Source organism: Clarias gariepinus, chromosome 26 (assembly GCF_024256425.1).
Source record: "Clarias gariepinus isolate MV-2021 ecotype Netherlands chromosome 26, CGAR_prim_01v2, whole genome shotgun sequence".
Classification (NCBI taxonomy): Eukaryota; Metazoa; Chordata; class Actinopteri; order Siluriformes; family Clariidae; genus Clarias; species Clarias gariepinus.
In genome coordinates this window covers 10,037,425-10,059,208 of record NC_071125.1, presented here as the reverse complement: position 1 = coordinate 10,059,208, position 21,784 = coordinate 10,037,425, and the positions used below count along the sequence as shown (strand labels likewise).

The window sequence follows — 21,784 nt, the reverse complement described above, 5'->3', positions numbered from 1 at the left end:
CTTTAAATCAACAAATTTACAGAATATTCCTTTGATTAAATTGTTGAACAAATCCTAAATAACTACATGCATTAGACGCTGCACTCTGGCTTTAACGCTTTACTATTCAACTTTCTTGGATGTAAGAAGTGTTTGGTGCTTCTTAACTTGTTTATAGAAACACAACCAACTGAATGACATTGCAAAGACGAGTTAAGTTACAAGTAATTAGAGGTAGCTTTTTAAACATACACAATGATATATTTTTTTAAGTGTTCCTCTTGGATTAAGTTACCTGAACCTTCAGAGATCAGTTAGGATCGAATATAACAACTGGCTTCTATATAGCATAATATTAACAGAAATTGATTTGTTATCACCTCAGTTTTAAAAATACAGCTTACCTCTTGTCATTATTTATAGATTTCACTTTTGAGTTATATATTTGGGTCAAAAACAATAAAATGTATAACCATAAAATGTATAACATGGAAAACAAAGCATTCCAAGTCTTTAAGTGGCCTGCTTAAGGTATTTACAGGTTTTATATAATACAACTCTGAGGCACAATGTTAAGTCACTTGGAAGTTGGATCCTTCAATCCTTCTAGTGTTTCTTGCATTGTTAGAATTTATTTGTCAAATCAGGCCTGGTATTTACTGTTGAGCGAGGATATCTCAATATATTTTAAGGGTGCATGTAATTTTGAACACATATTTGAATAAAACTACACAATGTCTCTGTATTTCCTGGTTTATACACAGAAAGGGCATTCAAGACAAACCAGGACTTATGATGACATTTACAGAAGACATCAAGCACAGTACGGTGATGAGACTCTTAGCTGCAGTAAAACATTTGAATAGTGCAAATGTTTTAAAGAAAGTCATGCGTCAGTGAATGACGATCCCGACCGAAGTGGCTCAGAGCCCACTAATGAACATTTAGCAAGTGGAACGCCTGATCTTCTCTTAAAAATCTGTGATTAACTTGCTATCTCTCTGTGGGAACTGTACACATTATCATTCATAAATTCAACTTGAACAATGCAATAATTTGGTTTGGGCATTATTGTCACCACTTATACAGTCCTGAACTTGTTCTAAAAGATTTTTAAATGTTCTGGCCATTAAAGGAGTTCCTGGGAGCCAGCATTTCAGACATAAAACAAGCAGTCCAAAAATGGCTCTGAGATTCTTAGAAATCATTCTACCTTTATGGTATCCATGCACTTGTGAAACTCTGGGATAAGTGCATTAGTGTAGCAGGGGCTTATATAAAGAAATAAAGGTTGTTTTTATTTTGGTAACTGTGCATTACTGCCTCATAGGTCCAAGGTTACTTGGATCCTTGGATTACTGTCTGTTTGTTCTAGTCTTGCATGTTCCCTCTTTGTTCGTGTGGGTTACTTTCTGTTTGTTCTTGTTTTGCATGTTTCCCATTGTCCATGTGGGTTTCTTCCGAGGTTATTCAGTGTCTCAGTCAGTCTCCTACCTCCCAAAAACATACCAGTAGGTGGACTGGTTATGTTAATTGTGTGTGTGTGAATAAGTGTGTGAGTGAACAAGTGTGTGTGTATGTGTGTGTGTGTGTGTGTGTGGTGCCTTTTGATAGACAGGCCAACCATTCAGTCTGTGTCCACATCTCACACCCAGTTTTAAGGTCCGTATCCACCCATCTGACCAGGATAAAGCCATTACTAAATATGGTATAAACGAATGCAGGGTTTCAGGAATTTTGGGGGAAAAATTTTATTACTTAAAAACACATTTCCGAATTATTTAATATTTTATCTTGACATAGTTGATAATTCATTGTTAGTGAATAGTTCATGAAGAGTTCTATACTGTACTGTACACTTACAGTAGAAAGGTCTTAATAGTATTTAATAAGCTCAGTTTTTTCACCCTTGTATTTTCAATATGTTAGTATGACCTGAAAATGTGAATATATAATTTATCTTTCAGAATGACAAAATGTATAATTGGACTGTAATTACTAAAGATAAAGCTTTAAAGGTACAACAAATGCCACTTTCTAGGTAAAAAGATAGTTGGGAAAATTTAAATGCTTAAGAGCTTGAAGCCACAAGCAATGGAACATGGGGGATGTCCTAGGATCATGTAAACACTGCTTAACATACGCCTTCAGTTATCGTTTCTCATCTGGAATGTCTGATTTTGGTACAGATCACCATTTATTTTATTTGATGGTTACTTGAGTGGGCATGATTTAATTCTAATTAGCTTCCAGAGAAAAGCGGGTGGTAAAATGTACAATTCATATGTATAATGGACATTCGTAAGCATAAATTTCTTTGCATATTAACATCAATGTTTATGTTTTTTTTATTCTTTAAAAGAATTTAATGTTACTTTCATAACTTTAAATTAATTTTCAGCATGGTGGTACATATCTTGTCCCTTAATCTCTTTTACAAGTGGCACACATAGATCAGTGACAATTTATATATTCTGAAAAAATTATGTCATTCAATACTGCACAATTCTGAGCCTTATATTTTTTTTTAATGCAATGAAAAACAAATAATGGCTAAGACACTTTGGGTTATGAGGGCTACAGGTACACTATATCCAAGTTTCTAGGTGTAAGCATGATAATAAGGGTACAAAAGATGCACCTCCCTGCTGAAAAATCCAGTTTCTTCAGATCTGCTTTTCGACCACACAAGCTGAACTAGTCAAGCTGGTAGACCGTTTTATTTTTCTTATCAACTATTTGTCTATGATGTCGTAGGAATAGCAATTAAACCAGTGCTCTCTAATGACTGTCTACCTACCAGCTTAACTAGTTCAGCTTGTGTTTTGAGAGCTGTTGGGTTTTTCCAGCACTTTTTACCTACATATGATGGAAACGTCCCTGTGTACCTAAATGTGCAAATTAATGTATCACTTGAGGTACAGAAACACAGTTTAGTACACTATTTATTTCTTTAAAGGTATAGTGATAAACGAATTTCCGAAGATATGAAGCTGGTTTGGCTTTACTCTGTGTTTGTGTGTGTGTGTGTGTGTTTTTCCTGGTCCAATGCCACGTCCCTGTTTCCGAGCACCAATGAGAGAGCGCGCTCGTGCTGGCCAGGTAACGCGCTACCTGTGGGTCACGTGGGCGCTGGCCAGGTAAGAGGCGCGCACAAAAGTAAGCACGAGCGAGCAGCCATTACAGGGCTCGCGCGAGTGTTTTTTTTTTTTTTTGCATAGAGTTTCACACGCGATCGAAAGGCCACGGAGACATAAAGGAGCTCGGAGCAGCGCGTACCTGTTCTTAGGTGTGGGGGTGACTGGGTGCCCTTGCTTCACTGTCACCTGGGGATTTCTTTGGTATCAGGGTATCTTGTTGTTACAGGGTTTCTTTCTTTCCATTTTCTTTCTTTTTTTTTTTTTTTTACTTCTGTATTAGTTTTTTTTCGTTTTTAAAAAAAAATGACGGTTAATCCAGAATACCTGGTGCTGCTATTCACCACGACGTCGGGCGCGAGCGCCGAGCTTTTAGGATCAGACGAGAAGGAAATCGTTCAGCTGGTGTGGCAGGTCCTGAATTTAGGCACTAAAAAGGTGACTTTCATATTTTTTTAAACCGTATAAGAGAGAATAAGTTCGACTATTCATAATAAAATACATTCACGATTAACTTTTGTTTCGTTCTTTAAACTTATTTATTAGGTTTTTAAGCGACTGTGTTCGGCTTTTTCCCCCCAAACCGTGAAGAAAAACCTCCAACATATATGTTGGTTATAACAGCCACTTATAGACGGACTATTTCACCCTGTTAGACTTGTATGAGACGTGAATGCTTATTGTTGATGTTGTTGCTGTGAAGACTGGTGCAGTGAATGAAGAGCTGGTGAAGCCGGAGTGTGTGGAGCTGACGGAGGAGTGTGTGCAGGTGAGCGGCCTCACCGTGGAGGCCCTTTCAGCTGCTTCTCCCCTCGAACAAGCCCTCAATCAGGTGAGGGAGAAAACAGCGTGGAGTTACACACACTTCCACATGCACACACATGATTTTTTATTAATTTTTTTTACTTCTATGATTAAAATAATAGCACTGAGTAATTTATTTTAGACATGCAAACCACACAGTGGAAATACACATGACATTCATAATCATTTGCAGTTTTGCAACAAAAGGGAAACTATTTGGAATGCAGTCATAGTTTCTTAATATAACATTATAGCAAATAAAATAGATAATTATTTAGCATATTTCTATGCAAAAAGAAAATACACATTGATTTCTAGAAATAAACCACCAACAGAACCAGAAATCTATAAATATTAGCAGAAAGTGTCTATAAATAGGATAATATTATGTTTTGCTTTATTACTTATTTATTTATATACTTTATTTCCTATAAAAAGAAATATTAGACAAATTCGACTAGATGCAATATATTTCTCTTGCCAAGTATTTATTGATTTCATGCTTATTGGAATTTAGAGATAAATTGCTGTCACAAGGCGGACACCAGAAATGTTTACTTGTGATTTGTCCAGACAATTTGGGCTCATGAGTAGTTACGATCGGAAATCAATTTCCATGTACCACATACTACATGCTTAATAGTGCATTGCTTGTACTATGTCTAAGCTTATCAACTCGTGCAACTGTCACTCCCAGTCTGATATTATCTTTGACTTTTTTTGCTAAAAAAAATAAATGACATGAGAGATGTCATAACATAGGGTACTGTGTGCACAGCAATACACAGTCTTTGACAGTCAAAAAACAACAACAATAAGAGTGTGTAAGCAAACATGTTGATTCAAGTATGATGAGCAAAATCAACAAATACACAATACAGAGACTGTGAAAATGCACAGAGCTTAGGGGTGAAAATCCAGACCATGTGTTGTAAATAATCAATAAATAAAATTTCTTTGTATATATGTATATACTGTATGTTTAAGTAAGATGTGAGTTTTTGGTCACAGTATTTTTTAATGACATTTGATTTATTTCAAAACTTTGACATACACTTATTATAGCCAGAATTTGGATACTATTTTTAAATAATGAAATTCCTTCGGGGATTTCTTTAATCTGTATTCAGTTTTCTTTGTAATATAATCAGGAGCATAAACGTTTCAACTCTACCTATCTTTGTGTCGTGTGTCTAGTTTAACCAAAGGTTGCACTCAGAAATAAGCACAAGTTCAGAGAAGTCCTTCTGTCTCTGCACGGATGGCCAGCTTCACCTGCGTCAGGTTCTCCATCCGGAGGCTTCGAACAAGGTATGAAAGTTTTTTAACATAATGTTATAATTCTGTCATAACAGTATGTGCTGTTATACAGTATCAGTCATATCAGAGTCATGCAAAGTCATTAATGTTACTGGGATTAAAATTAACTTGAGTCTAAATGTAGTGCACTTTTTGTTGCAGAATATCCCATTACCCGATTGTTTTTTCTCATTTTTTGACCTGCGGAAAGAGTTCAAGAAGCATTCTCCAGCTGCGGCTGATCTGAAGGACTTGGACCTTAAGTTCATGGCAGATTGTATCCTTTAGCTTTTTTTTTGTTATTTATTGTTTAGCATCAAGACCATCAACTGTACAGGAATCTAAATATCCAACCTGTTTGAGAGTGCAAGTTAAACAACAAAGTAAGATGCAATGGTCAGAGGGGTGTAGAACAGGGGTAATGGGTACAAAACACCTTTTTACAGTTATAATAAAAGCTATACCATGCTCTTTGTTTGAAAGCAAAGTTTGTATTTTATGTATGTAAAAGTGCATTTAGACTGAAGTCAGATGACAGCCTAGGTGAGAGCTAGCATGCTGAAGGGTGTGTATATGTGTGTGGAAAAGGGTGTTGGCTGCAGGAGCTTAGGGTTTTGAAATGCAAATAGAGTGACAATAGTTTGTGCCCAATAAGCCTGCAAGAGAAAGCAAAGAATGTTTAGCCAACAAGCTTGAACTGCTCCACCCACCTAATGGCATCACACATACATACACACTCATACACATACTCACATATGTGCATGCACCTGCACACACATGCAAACTTGATTATATACTGTATATACATACATACATAAAGGTATAATAGTTGTTACTGTGTTGTAATAAGCTGTTATCCTGTTTTTTTATCACATGTTTATGAATTATGGTGTCTGGAGTAAACTGTTTGGTAGCTTTCCTTAACGAGATCTCTTGTCAGACCTGAATGTAAGTGTGGATCCTGATAATAACTTTACGGCGCTAAAGGTTCAACAGATGTCCAGCATTGCTCTAGCACTCCTCTCTGAGCCTGTCTGTAAGTGACACACACATACAAACACATTCTTTTATACACAAAAAGTGTATATAACATAAAAGCAGTTCGTTTAATTTCACGATTTTAAATATCATTACAGGCCAAATGTTCACATGCCCTGAGAAAGTGAATGAGAAATTTGAAACTGGTACCTGGTAAGAGTTATATATATATATATATATATATTATTTAACCAATTTTATGTAGTGTTTCTTAAAGTGTTATATATTTTGATACGTTATATAATACTTCAGGGTTATTTATACAGTATATTAGCATATCCTCCATGTGTGTGTGTTTGTGTGTGTGCACAGCAGCAAGATGGAGCGGATAGATGACAATACTGTGATTAGAGCTCGAGGCCTTCCCTGGCAATCCTCAGACCAGGATGTTGCACGCTTCTTCAGGGGTCTCAACATTGCCAAGTATAACCCTCTAATTAAAGCAATTTAAAATGATGATTTGAAAACAATTTTGCATTACATAATGCATTTTAAAGCTAACAATCTAACAATGCCAAAGCACAAGGCTTAGTTCTTATTGGTTAAGAAAATGAATGCAAATCTTAAAAATAGGACTAGATAATCATAGGGCTATGTGTGTGTGTGTGTGTGTGTGTAGAGGGGGTGCTGCTCTGTGCCTGAATGCTCAGGGCAGAAGGAATGGCGAGGCACTTGTTCGATTCGATAGTGAAGAGCACCGGGACCTGGCACTGCAGAGACATAAACATCACATGGGCTCAAGATACATTGAGGTGCTTTTTCTTAATCATCCTTTTTTACACAAAGTCTTAATGCAAATTAGGGTTTATCCATGTTAGTGTTATATGTTATCCTGGTCTCTTATTAAGAATTGTGTTATGTTATCTGTCTTTTATCTTGCCAATGGTAGTACACATATTTTATCATCTTTTTTGAAACAGATTAGGAGTTGATTTACAGTGTTGATTTAATACAAATCCCAAAACTGTGCACATCAATATTCAGAACGCCGATTTGACCAAGCATTTATTTGGTACTCAAACCAAATAAATTTGCGTGTGGGGAGTAGAGTTCTTCAAAAATGTTTGCATTTAATAATACATAAATAAGAATGAAACTTAAAATTTGTCCAGTTTCCAGTTCTGAAATCATCCAAAATTTTGAAATAAGGTACTCCGGTTTCCTCCCACAGTCCATGATCCCAAGATATGCAGGTTAGGTTAATTGGCATTCCCAAATTGCTCTTAGTGTGTGAGTGTGTGTACAGTATGTGTGTGTGCCCTGCGATGAGTTGCCACCCTGTCCAGGGTGTACCCTGCTTCGTGCCCTAAGTCTCCTGGGATAAGCTCCAGGTCCCCGCGACCCTGAATGCAGCATAAAGCGGTATATGAAGATGAGTGAGTGAGTGAAGATATAAGCTCAAGTAAGAATATTACATCTAGTGCCAAAATCTGAGAAACAGGTGTAACCAAAATAGATCATGATAAAATGTAGTCTCTAAAATTAAAAATGTACAAGACCCCATATTAATTAGAGACATCTTAGAGATTAGTGATATGCTGGGATAAATGGAGCACAGGATTATATAAAACAATAAAGGTTGTTTTTACTTTTATAAACATATTCTGTTATTCTGCACAAATAAAAAGTCACGGTTTGATTTAAAAACTTAAAAATAATACAATAACAAAAATATTGCTGTTTTATTTATTCAACCACTCAAACTTGAAAATTTAATGTATGAAAAAATAGCCTACATTCTGAATACACATGCGATTTACTGAATTTAGTGCACGAAAATGACTGTTGGTGAACAAAAAAATCATCACAAAAAATCAACAACATGCTGGTATTTATTTACTAACCCTGAATACAGCTTGTATTTATATGCATCCTATTGTAGTACAAGAATACATTAAACATTGAATCCTTGACAGTTTTACCCTATACTGTATATGTTTATAATTAAAGCAATACAAAGAGAAAATACTGTACCTTTGTCTTTCAGGTTTATAAAGCAACGGGTGAAGACTTCTTAAAAATAGCAGGAGGTAAAGAAACCGTCATCTTACAGCTTTCTTATGCACTTTTATAGCATTTTATTAGTAATGCTGCCAGGTAATACAAACATATTGTGTTTCATATTTTAATAACAGGCACCTCTAATGAAGTTGCAAAATTCCTGTCACGAGAGAACCAAGTGATCGTGCGCATGCGAGGGTTACCCTTTACCGCCACAGCTGAGCAGGTGCTGCAGTTCTTCTCTCCATCATGCCCAGTGACCGATGGCACAGAGGGTATTCTATTTGTGCGTTTCCCCGATGGCAGGCCCACCGGGGACGCCTTTGTCTTGTTCTCCTGTGATGAATACGCAGAGAATGCACTGAAGAAGCACAAGGAAATCCTGGGCAAGAGATACATCGAGCTTTTTAAGAGCACAGCAGCAGAGGTGCAACAGGTTTGTACAAATCTTCACACTGTCTATGATACAGTATATGGTGAGCATGCAACATGACTTAAAACGCGCTGTTAATTATCGCACTACTAAGCAAGATGTTTTTCCCGGAATAATTCATTAAAGTGGTATGAGAATTAGAATAATTCTTCCCTAGAAGTTGTTTAGATCAGTGGTTCTTAAAATGGTTCAATAAATCATAGTGAGAGAGTCAATGATGGTGTTTGATAGACTGGTAACCTCAATAGTCAAAAACACAATATTAAAAAATATCAGCATAGACCTACGTGTTCTTTAAATGTAAAAAAAAAAATCCAGACAGCCCTATTAAATAGACTGTGAAATAAAATTTCATTAAAATAATGCTATGCAACTAGATTTTTGATGCAGGCTCCAAATGTAAAAAGTGTGAGAACACCATGTGTAGACATCTCAAGCCAGGTAGTGCTTTTCCAGCTCTTACTTGATTTGACTTGTCAGCTACATGTCAGTCTAATTTACTGGCTCATCTCAGTGTGTTGCAGCAGGGATGTTACATAAATGTGTAGAACTGTGGTCTGTGGTAATCTATCTCTGGATTTTGACACACCTGTACTAGATTGCCTCTTGCCTAACTTGCCAATGAACTTGGGTTTGAAAGGTAACAAGAACCTTTCCTAATGAAAAGCATATTTATTCTCATACGAACAACTTTAAGTCGTTAATTTAGTCAAATAATCAGTTTCTTGTTTTCCATTTGTTGGTGAGATGAAGGCTCTGGGGAAGCACCTCCTGGTAAACATATATTCTAAATATAAAAAAATAAACAAACATTAAGTAACTTTTGAGTTTGATGGAATACACCAAAACGTGTTCATTTTTGTGAGTGTATGCAACTTATGCTGCCTTTTTAACCACCAGTGAAATGTTGATAAGCAGCACATTTTGGTGATTGCTTTCAGTTTACCCAGATTAAAACACATCTACATCTCACTTCTGCACTTCTGTGTTGTGTTACCAGATTTATCTAGTGCGAAATAACTAAGACATGCTCACTATGAAGTCACTACAACTACCCGGATGATCTTATAGGCAAATTTTCATTTGTGCACTTTATGGAGAAACTTATGGAGAAACTTATATACAAGTAGCAGCTATCATGTGAACTCCATAGCCATAACGATCACATGTCTGTCATTTATGCCTGCACAGAAGGTTGCTAATTCACTAATTTGGCAACACAGCTTCTGTGTTTTTTAGTCCAACTTAAAAGCTTTCTAAAGTAAAATAAAAGGGAGTGCTTTTTATAGACCCTGATTTAAAAAATAGATTATAAAGAATAGAATCTGTTTTGAACTACCCTATTCATTTATCAGCAAAAAGAAACTGCAATTAATGCAGGGGAAGTATGTGATAAATATAATGATGAAACTGCAGTAATTATATTGAAATAAAGTATTTGATTCCTAGAGCAGTGTTTTAATTCAGAACATTGTAAATCCTGGTGTTTTTGTTTAATAGAAGGAAAGAAAAAGCACAGAAATCTTGCCTTTGGTGGTTTGCAATGCTAGCAAATGATGCTTATAATGTCTGTGTGTGTGTGTGTGTGTGTTTCCTCCATCTAAATTCCTTATTGAATGAGCTTTTTGAGGGGTAACACTTCACAGCAATCCGCAAAACATATTTCAGTCAAACTATATGTGGCTGTCCTGAAATTGTTAGCGTTGAATGTCATTGAAACGTATATTCTTATTTGTACATTTAATTATTTTCTTATTAGTTAAATGTTTTACATACATAATTATTTTTAGTTAGTTTGTTTCTAAAAAGCAGACTCTCCAAAAAGAGCAACATATCATACATTTCCCTTTATTATGATAAGTTAAAAAAAGTTGAATATCGTTTGCTAGTACAGTAACTAATTCTTTCTTCACTCAGTTCAGTTATACCATAAAAGACTTACTCACTCACACACACGCAAACACACAGGGTGTGTATCAGTGTGTTGTCATTTTATTGCCATTCTGCAGAAAGCAAACACTGGTATCCTCTTGGACCAGTTCCATAACTACAGTAAGCTGTGGATTGCTATAATATGATGTAATGTGTGGAAACCTTTTCATTTCAATAAATGGTGGTTTGTTTGTGTCAGGTTTTAAACAGGTATTCTTCTGCTCCACTGATACCCGTGGCCCCCTCACCTATCCTGCCCTTAGTGGCTCAGCCAGCATTTGTGCCATCGACAGTTGCTGCCATACCAGGAACGAGGGACTGTCTAAGACTGAGAGGTCTGCCATATGACGCTACCGTTCAAGACATCCTGCTGTTCCTGGGCGAATATACAGCTGATATTAAACCACATGGAGTACACATGGTCCTCAATCAGCAGGTAAGACATTTCTACACACAAATTCTTCTTCCTATGGTTAAGATGTTAACATACGTAATGCAGAGACAACATCTACAAAGACTATGCAAAGGCAAAGCCACCATAGCGAGCCTAGCGGTTTGCTATTGGTTTGCTCTGTACAAGTGCTCCACTCCTACAGGTAGGTTTATGACAGGTTCCACAACCTCAGACAGAAGGCTGCCACTCCCTAAATTTATCCTTTGACAGAATCAGCTTGGGCATGCATTTTTTGTAACACCTACTGTAGTCACAGGTTGGGTCACATCATTTTTTCTCTCTCTCACTCTCTCTTTGTTTTTTTTAACTGACAAGTGCACAACACTGAAAGTCAAGCCCTTTGCCGAAGTCTGTGCTTTCTTCACGATTTTCACGATCTCTTGTTAATGGAAACCAATGAAACGTTGTCACAGCATGAAGTACATAGAGTGCTTCAGGGCAGCTGGTTCTTCTGTCACTGTGAAGCTATGTATTTTGCAAAATGAGACAAAGAAAGCTATAACGCACTCACTAATTTTTTTTAAATTTTTTTATTTCAATCAGCCCATACAGTAGATAATGTGGTAACGTGCTGTGGAATGTGAAACTTTCAAAGATAGACCTCAGCTTCTGTCAAAAATAATTCAGCCCAGCCCACTCATGACAGTTATTATAAGTGTCATGTTTTGTAAATAAAAAACATATATGGGTTTGTTTTTCCTTTTCATCATGCAGGTTCCCATTTTTGTTTCCTATTGGTTATATCGCTGGGAAAAAAATGCTAAATAATATGAATAACCCATAACTTAAGGGTTAAAAAGGTTTAGAGGATTCATAATATAATTGAAACAAATAAACCAGAAAATCTACATAATGTAAGCTTTGACTGGACTTTGCCTCTTGAAATTGATTGAAATATTTGCAACATATATATTTTTCAGTATCATATATATATATATATATATATATATATATATATATATATATATATATATCATTTTATTTTTTTTATTATTATTTATTTTTATATGTTTGTTAGATTTTTCCAATTTTTATAAATATATATTTATTTTAAGCATTATGGCTAAAAAGAGACATAAGGCATGAGCTTATCTTTAACATCAGCGTGTGTTTCTATACATTCGTGCGTGTGTGTGTGCATGTGTGTAGGGCCGTCCATCAGGTGATGCATTTATCCAGATGCGATCAACAGAAAGGGCACATGCTGCGGCTCAGCGATGTCACAAGCGCAGCATGAAGGAACGCTATGTGGAGGTATTCGCCTGCTCAGCACAGGAGATGAACGTGGTGCTGATGGGTGGCTCGCTCTCAAGGAGCGGCCTTTCGCCGCCACCATGTAAGTTACGACGTAAGTGCTAATGGGCTGCGGGGCTGCTTCTCTCAGCTGCGGGTAGGTGTTGCTTCTCGCCCTTCTCTTCCTCCTTTTCCTGCTCCCTTCCTCCTTTTCACTTAGAAGTCCATGGCACTAAAAGAAGAGGCCAGGAAGTGGGAACCGGCAGGAGCGAAATCATCTTCGTGGATGTTCCTTTTTTTGTGATTATTTGCGGTGACTGATTCCATTTTCACTCATTTTCCAGCTGTGGAGGGTGGGGCTCTAATTTGGGACTGATTTGGGATTGGTTCAAGTCTTTGATTTATGAATTAATCTTGTGATTCAGGTTCATTTGTTTTAAAAATTGTATGGCACTCTGATCGCATGATGCACAACCTCTCAAGCACAAGACATGGCGTAGACAAAACAGTAGTATAAATGTCTGATTGCAGTATAGATTTCTTCACTTCCTTCACTTTACTGATCTAGACTAGATTATCAGGTTGCTAACCTTTTGACCCCAACAACAAGCACTCACACCAGTAGAAGCCAGATCATTTGAAAGTCCCACAGACACCACATGTGCTTTCTGCATGTTGTTGTAGGTGGAGGAGGGTAGCACACCTGACTAGTTGTTGAATGATGGTGGCAGTCACTGATTGTTGAGTGAAGTTTAGACCAGATTGCTTGATTTTATGAAGGGGAGAGAATTGTAATAGTTGAGATGTATAAGAATGGGATTTTAAGCTTTAAGTAGAAATTAAAATGGGAATTTAGACTTGGTCAGAATATGAAACATTACAGGGCAGATGAACAGGCTCATTTATAGTTTGGAAAACGGAGGAGTTCATTGTTTGTGTGCATGGGTGACTGCATGATTTTCTGACAACAAACAATGAACAAGGTCAAAAAAATAGGTCACGAGTTACAATGGATTTCAGATATTGAACTGAAGACTATAAATTGGTAAATTGAAAAAGATAGTGCTGTAGACCAGGGGATTTATCTGCCCTTTCACTGTTTTTCACATCTTCTCATCTGGTTTGCAGTGGTTCTTTGGAGCCACTTCAGCCTGGTGAGTAACAGTGATTGGTGCATTAACGATGACTTTATTTTGAAGCGTGAATGGGCATGACGTGAGGTCTGAAACTCAAAATACTAACAATAGGATTTGCCTAGTCACTTGGACTAGATGCGAGAGGTATTCGTTTTAGGTTATCCAATCTTAACCTAAAACTCTTTCAATTATGTTCTGCAATTGCAGGTCTATCTCCTGCATCTTACTCTTTCCCACCTGCGGGGGCTGTACTTCCTGCTGGAGCAGTGCTCCCAACAGGGGCAGTTCTACCTATGGAAGCAGCAGCGCTCTACCCCTCCCAGTTCCTGTTGAGTCCTCGCCCAATAGCACCTGCTCCGTTTTACCCAGCTAACAACCAGATGTATGTAAACTACACTGCCTACTATCCAAGGTAAGATCAAATACACGGTCATTAGCATATTAAAAGATACACAAACACATTCGTCTTAAGTTCTGTTTCCGTGAGTGATGGGCCAGGTTCTGATAGAGAATTGTGACTTTTAATGTTATTGATAAATGTTGTTTAATATTACAAAATAAAGAGAAAATTGTCAACGCCTACTTCCCGAACAACGTTAGATGATTTATTTCACCAAATTATTTCAAAAAAGTTTAGTACTAAATAAATTTAGTAGCAAAACTTGTGTGTAACACTTAAAGGACAACAAAAAAGTGAGTCAGTGTCAGGCTTTAATTCTTTAAGAAGTCTGACGGCAAGTCTGAAGTTTGGGCAATTTTATTATTAAATTTGGTTTAATTTTAACTCTTAATAAAGCTGGTTTTAAGTTAAACGTCAGATATACTAGATTGTCTTTTGCCATGTTTTTAAATGTTGTAATGCTACCGTTATAAAGTCATTCAGTTAATGTAAAGTTTAAAGATATCCAAAAAGAGAGAGAGAGAGAGATTGGAAAACAACCTTATTTAAGGTAGAAAATAAGGGTGTAAATAGGTTGAGAAATGTTAACTACATTTTTTGAATTAAATGTTTGAAATGACTGTTTACTTATAACAGTACAATCTAGATGTAATCTAATTGGAAAGAGCTGAAGATCTTCATCACTCTAATTAGGCACAACACAAATTTATGTTTTACAGTTGCTATGTACAATATGCTGTTTATACTCCAAGTATACCTGTTCTTGATAAAACACCCATTTAAGGTGTAATTTCATCAGTTTCATAAACTCCAACAAATTTGTGCTTTGATCACTATTTGTTTAATTTCAGCAACATTAGTAATTACACTGTAATAAAACATGAAAAACTCCAAGGTGTCCACAACCAGTGCAATACAAAACATGTGTGTGGGTTGTCTCCTAATTTATTTCATTCTTACTGTTTGTTTAGTTTGGTAAATCTGTATTTTGATAATGTATTTTTTTTATACATAACACAATACAAAAGCAAAACCCTTTTTTTTGGAGTCTGTGAGTTACTGTAGAAGTCTCAAGACCTAATAAGCTCTAATAAGACCTTGTGGCCTGGAAGGAGTCTTTTTTTATTATTATTATTATTATTATTCATTGTTTTTTGTTTTAGAAGAGCAGCTAAATTATTAGATTATTTTCCCATTATTTTAACATAATATTACAAAATTATCCCAACTAATCAACCAATATATCAAGGTGTGTGTGACTGTGTTATGAGTCACCTTCAAATAAATTGTGGAAACTTGTTACATTTCTTAGTAATACACAGCATTTACAATAATATAGTTTACATTTACTAATGAGCAATGAACAATAATTGAAAACTTTTTCTTTTTTTTTTTTTTACATGTATTTATTTTTAATAGCAAGTGTGACTCTGCATTAGGCAGCTCCACAAGTCACTAACAACTGTTACAGCCTTCAAGAAAGACTTGCGCAACCAGCACAGCATGAATTAGCTGGGTGTGTTACTTTATTCCCTGTGTGTGTGTGTGTGCCTGTGTGTGTGCGTGTGTGTGTGTGTGTGTGTGTGTTTTTTACACACCCAGCTCCTATAACCCCTTTACGGAAATGTGTGTGGGAGGACTGGATGGGTTACCTGCTGTACATTTGAATAAATCAAATGAGAGTTACAGTAGGTTGACCTAGGTCTGAACAACTCTTAATGAAACAGGAATCATGACTTTTATATATACTGGTGCTAATTAATTGGTTGCTGTTTTATATGTTTTAAATTTCTTACAGAGTTTCTGGTTGTTATAACAATCAGGTTTTATTGTTAGATCCTAAAAAATCTTTTCTCATTTAAAATTTTCTAGCGACTTTTAGAATATCGTTGGAAAGGAAAATTTTAACATTTATTAATGTAAAATTTAAAGCCTTAGAACTTTATTTGTTTAAGCAGCATTTACTGAAAATTAGGTGAGGAGGCTAGACAGGATAAAGGCCTAAAGGCATCCCTCTCTTTAGGTAGAGATAAAGCAAGGCTTGAATTCCTTTTGTCACTTACAATGCTACAAACATAAAAAAATACAGTATAGTACAATATTGTTATACTTCTACACCTTGCTTTAAAACGACTTTGTCTTTAGCCCCCCAGGCTCTCCACCCAATGTGGGCTACTTCCCAGCAAGTACACACACACCTGGCTCTATCCTCTCCAGTCCACATGCAGCACTGATCCGGATGCAGGGCCACACCTCCACTCATACCTACGCCACTGGAGTAAAGGAAATCCTCAGCATGGTGCAGGCTTATCAGGTGGGTGGAATAAATATATATTCGTTCTTCGAATATTTGTCCTACATGATGGTGGTAAGAGTGTGTGTTTCTAGGAAGGAGATTTTGATGTCATTCCTTATGTCTCTCACTAGTCTTTGCTTCTGTCTTCAGTGTCTGGCTGAGGAAGGGACATTGACCGGCTTGCCATTTCACATCTTATCAATCTTAGATGAGACTAAATTCTTATGACCAATCACGACACAGAAGGTGAAATTTGTCAGAAAAAGATATGAAGATCTCAGATTAGGTTCACAGCGTTCAGGACCACTTAATCTAATCAGAGTGAAAAAGTATTGTCCATGTAAAGACAACATACAAATCACTGCCATTATAGACACTACACTGGAATTTTTAAATCAGTTTAAAGTTAGGGGACATCTTTAGATGTTTAATCTAAGTATGTGGTGTTAGTGACTAAAATCATAAACTGATATTATTTTTGTTATTTAAGGAGAGCAAGCGCTGTCCTCATGTCCTGCATGCTATTCCAATAGTTCACTGTGAAAATTAAAGGTGTGTGTGTGGCTGGGTGTTTTTAGGTAGGGCTTGGTTGTAGAGAATATTTGGGTGTGTCCTGTGTCCTGTGGTGTTAAGCATTTAAACGTTTTTGTGTTGGAAGAGTCGCATACTTCTTTTCTGCATTGAAGTGAACAGGTTCATCTGGTCTGAATTCCCTCACTTGCATTGCACAGGGCGTGGTACGCTGGCCTGCTGGAACACGATTCAACTGTTTGGTTATCTCTATACCTGTTTGTAGCTGTTCATCCTCAGGCTTCTTCCCATGTTTTGAAGCAGTGAAAGTTTGAAGGAAATTCGTTAGTAGTAACATATTTCTATGCAAAAGAGACTGCGCTGAAATAAGGAATGAGGTTAACTTAGAAAAAAAATGATGCATATTTATTTTATCCATGTCTATCTGATGCTGAATAGGCCAGTGATTTGAAACCAAAAGTCAATAAAGTTATTGCAGTATGCTCTCTAGGAAGAGCGGTAGTTTCTCTTCTCACACTGGAACCGAAGGATAGTGGACATATTACAAGATGACAAAAATGTTGATCAGAGTGATAGAAGATTCAAAAACATTGCAATAACTGTGTTTTAAGGCACCTGGTATTCACTATAAGCCGAAACTGAAGCATACTGTTGTATAAAGTAGCGTTCTGACCCATGAAACATATAAAAGCATAAAAACAGCATGGTGGTTGGAGGACCTGCAAGCAAGATGAATTTTAATTAATGAATTAACTTCTTACTAAATAGCTCTTATAAAAATGCACTATTGTTTCAGAGAGTTATTTTCTTGCCACTGTCACCTTCGGCTGGCTCACCATCTGGTGTTAAAAAAAACTTTTTGTTCAGTAAGCCAGTATATAAAAAACACGTTGAAATGTATCTGGTTTAACATAAAAATCAAAAAGAAATTTTATCAAGTGTTGCAAATTAGATCTTACAAGCAACACACGCCTGTATGTAAAGGATACTTAGTTAATGAGGCTTTTAGCGCCGTGCTATAGAATGGTGTGGAGGTTAAACTAGCTGTGCAAGTTATAAATAGTAATATTTCTTTCTTTCTCCCTCACAGCCCAGCAACAGTGAAGCCTTGGTTACTCTGCCCCCCCTGCTCTCCGCCAAACAACCTATTGCAGATCAGAGTCTCGGAGGAGGAGCCTACCTGGACTTGCAGTTGATATAGACTGTGCCAGTCATAAAGCCACATGCCTAATTGTAAACGTTTGGCCCTCAGAAACATAGCTTGTTTTGTCGTTCTTGCTATTTATGTGAAAAAAAGAATATGTTCGAATCTCTGTATATATATATATATATATATATATTGCACACTTTTACTGCATTAGTATACGAGTTCACTAATAATCTGCTCTCGTAGACAAGTAGTAGTTTCTGTCAGAGATTTGTGCCTTTGTTTTGAGTGTGTGTGTGTGTGTGTGTGTACATGTCAAAAAAGAATAATCGCTCAGGAAAAAAGTTAAACCAGAATGATCTTTTTTTGCCGTTTGATTTGAATCAAACATTTTTAGCCAAATTGTAAGACAAAAATGCATATTTCTTTCTGTAGAGATCTCTAGGAACGTGTGTGTGTGTGTGTGTGTGTGTGTGTGTTTGGCCCTGTCTTTACACATGCTGATGTGAATGTTTGCCTGCATGTAAAAGTGTTTGTGCTTTTATCCCAGCCGATGTGACTCTGCAGATAGCATGTGGCAATGCATATAGACGTCCTCAAGCTTGACTCAACTATTATTATTTTTTTAAGCTTCCAAAATGAAGTTCAAAAAGCTATGTAACGCAAAATGTTTACAAGGTATGCCACATTCTTACGCGTGGCATCGTGCAGTAGGTTCGGAGCACAGGTGTCGTCGCTCACAGAAGTTTTCTTTAATCATTTCGCCAAATAGCCGTTCAGGGTCAAAAACAGGAACAACCAGTACTTACTGTACTCAATATATGTATGTATGTATGTATGTATGTGTGTGTGTGTGTGTGTGTGTGTGTGTGTGTGTGTGTGTCATCATTTAAATACACAAGTGTCATTCTCAACTACTCCAAGGAGAAACATTTGTACCACTTAGTTTTAATTGATGTAAATCTACTGACGTTTTTATGTGTGTGTGTGTGTGTGTGTGTGTGTGTATGAGTGGCTGCAATAATCAGTGTGTGTACTTACTGTGCTCAATGACTGTTTTGGGCCTTCTGGAACAGACATACACACACATGTATTTTAAATTATCAAGTTTGTTTGTGCATGTTATGTGATTTAAATTACAAGCCTGTTTAAAGGCACAGGCTTTTTTTTAATGCCCATGATTCTCAAAGGCTGGTACTCTGCTTTTTTTTAGTAAAGAATTTTTGACTATGCCTAGACTTTTATAAAATGTAGAATTGAAATATTTTTCAGTAAAATGATTTTCGCTCCATAGAGTTCTTTCCAAGATGTGCCAACAGAAAGTAGTACAGAAAGCACTACTTAATTATACCAGGAAAATCTCAGTTTATGCCATATCAGATTTCAGATATCAGATATGTGTTTGGATATAATGTTATGGAGAAAGTGTTATTTTATTTTGATATTTTATGTTAAATTAAAAAAGAAAAAAATAAATAAAACTGAAATAAGACAACTGTAGCGAATTGCATTATGGAGTTAATATTGTAATGTTCTTTAACGATCTTTATGTGTAATCCATCAGAATGCAATAAGGGCAAAACGAGCACTTATTTCCCATCTGACTCTGCATCATTGGAAACCTTGGCCTTTCAATAAAGCACATAATTGCCATCTAGTGGGCTGAGAGAATATTCATGGTTTACCGGATATTAATGATTATGCACTTTCATTTTACTTTAGAGAGCAATTTTCCCAGTTAAGGCATGAGCATGGTTTAAAATCTCTAAAGCTAATATATTTCAGGTTAAATTAGGTTTTAAAAATATGGTGAGCATTCCTGCTAAAAATTGGTTTCATGCACAATGAATACTGCATTTGCTGAGAGAAAAATCACAGCGCTAACAAGATTGGAAATAATCGTAGAAGGACCATTTCTTTTCTCTTCACTCAAATCCACAGGTTAATTATGACTGAAACATTGGATGGTCATTGGAAAATGTCCCCTGCACCCGACATTATGCAAGTTTGGAGGCATCTTGCAGAGGCAAGAAAAAAATAGTGAATAAAAATTTCTTATGCAGAATTCAGTATGAACCTACTGCCATAATTTAAGCTGGGTATCTAATATTTATCTCTGCTTGCTTGGTTACAACCAGGAAGAGCATTTTATGGCTTGGTGGCTCATTTAAATGGTTATTTATTGTTCTATTGTTCTTTTAGAAAAGGTTGTTGGGTGGCACCTTCCATTTAATTCAATTCAGTTCATATAGCACTTTTACCTATAGACATTTTTATAAAGCTGATATCAATGCACTGAATTTACTAGATATTTAAAATTTAATTGTTGAATAACCACATTTGGTAACATACAAGTGCCTGTAATAGTACTTTTTTTATGTAGTAAATTATGTAAAAGAAACTTTTCTTTATGTAGAAGAAAAGTATTTTTGCACATTTCTTTTGTTTAATTGTATCTGTTTTACTGTATACTGTTTTAACTAGTTGGACGAGGAACCATACATTGTAACTTCACTGACTTTCATTTGCAACATAAATTGGCAACAATTTTTTTTTTTAAAGAAAAAAAAAAAAAAAGTAAAAAGGTATTGGCAAAAATTTTATTTTAAACATCCAAGTTTTTGAATGAGCGCCTTAAAAAAGGTTAAATTTCTGGCAAACTATTCAACCTGGTTAAATTTTAACTTTAGGTGTGATGGCATTCTGAAATGCTTGTGTAATGTTATATCAATCAAGTAAAGCTTAGCAACTACTTTATGTGTTAAAAGGACATTGGCATTTCTCATGAGGGTACTGTACATGACAGATTTTACAAAAATGTGCAACTTCATGTTTATGTTGTTTATGGTTGCAAGGCGAGTGAGAAGCCCAAGTCACCAATGCTCACATAGGTGGTTCAGGCAGTTGAGGTTAGGTTAATGGTCAGAGGGTGGGGGGTTCAAGTCCTGCCATGGCTAGGTTGCAACATTGCACCCTTATTCCCATATGAAATACCCAGTCACTGAGATGCAGGGCCTCACCAGTGCCAGCCCCACGCCTAGGAAGGGCATCTGGCATAAAACCTGTGACAAATCATTGTGGGTCAAATATACACACACACACACACACACACACACACACATATACTAAAGGATTATTAGGAACACCTGTTCAATTTCTCATTAATGTAATTATCTAATCATCCAATCACATGGCAGTTGCTTCAATGCATTTAGGGGTGTGGTCCTGGTCAAGACAATCTCCTGAACTCCAAACTGAATGTCAGAATGGGAAAGAAAGGTGATTTAAGCAATTTTGAACGTGGCATGGTTGTTGGTGCCAGTCTGCTCAGTTACTGGGATTTTAACGCACAACCATTTCTAGGCTTTACAAAGAATGGTGTGAAAAGGGAAAAACATCCAGTATGCGGCAGTCCTGTGGGCGAAAATGCCTTGTTGATGCTAGAGGTCAGAGGAGAATGGGCCAACTGATTCAAGCTGATAGAAGAGCAACTTTGACTGAAATAACCACTCGGTACAACCGAGGTACACAGCAAAGCATTTGTAAAGCCACAACACGCACAACCTTGAGGCGGATGGGCTACAACAGCAGAAGACCCCATTGGGAACCACTCATCTCCACTACAAATAGGAAAAAGAGGCTACAATTTGCACGAGCTCACCAAAATTGGACAGTTGAAGACTGGAAAAATGTTGCCTGGTCTGATGAGTATTGATTTCTGTTGAGACATTCAAATGGTAGAGTCAGAATTTGGCGCAAACTTTAGGCCCCTTAGTGTCAATTGAGCATCGTTTAAATGCCACGGGCTACCTGAGCATTGTTTCTGACCATGTCCATCCCTTTATGATCACCATGTACCGATCCTCTGATGGCCACTTCCAGCAGGATAATGCACCATGTCACAAAGCTCGAATCATTTCAAATTGGTTTTTTTGAACATGACATCTTTGGGATGTGGTGGAAC

General features: G+C 36.6%; 1 protein-coding gene across 2 annotated transcripts; it reads left to right on the top strand.

Annotated features, from left to right (window-relative positions):
- Nucleotides 1-3,147: 3,147 nt before the first annotated feature.
- Nucleotides 3,148-19,462, top strand: esrp1 (epithelial splicing regulatory protein 1). Of its 2 annotated transcripts, none has more exons than XM_053487333.1 (15): nucleotides 3,148-3,554; nucleotides 3,820-3,948; nucleotides 5,118-5,231; nucleotides 5,382-5,496; nucleotides 6,160-6,255; nucleotides 6,356-6,410; nucleotides 6,570-6,680; nucleotides 6,877-7,009; nucleotides 8,245-8,287; nucleotides 8,393-8,694; nucleotides 10,823-11,059; nucleotides 12,227-12,413; nucleotides 13,654-13,858; nucleotides 15,992-16,160; nucleotides 17,764-19,462. In XM_053487333.1, the coding sequence occupies exons 1-15, from the start codon at nucleotides 3,423-3,425 to the stop codon at nucleotides 17,872-17,874; spliced, it is 2,139 nt and encodes a 712-aa protein (XP_053343308.1). In that variant the 5' UTR covers nucleotides 3,148-3,422; the 3' UTR covers nucleotides 17,875-19,462. The 2 variants fall into 2 exon arrangements, with proteins under 2 accessions (XP_053343308.1, XP_053343307.1); XM_053487332.1 differs by having other exon boundaries at nucleotides 12,227-12,425.
- Nucleotides 19,463-21,784: the final 2,322 nt, after the last annotated feature.

Excerpts from the sequence above, each read along its gene's own strand:
- esrp1 (XM_053487332.1), top strand. The coding sequence starts at position 3,423 with ATGACGGTTAATCCAGAATACCTGGTGCTGCTATTCACCACGACGTCG. Across the intron at positions 6,256-6,355 it reads ACTCCTCTCTGAGCCTGTCT|GCCAAATGTTCACATGCCCT; the intron begins GTAAGTGACACA and ends ATATCATTACAG. Across the intron at positions 7,010-8,244 it reads TGGGCTCAAGATACATTGAG|GTTTATAAAGCAACGGGTGA; the intron begins GTGCTTTTTCTT and ends TTTGTCTTTCAG.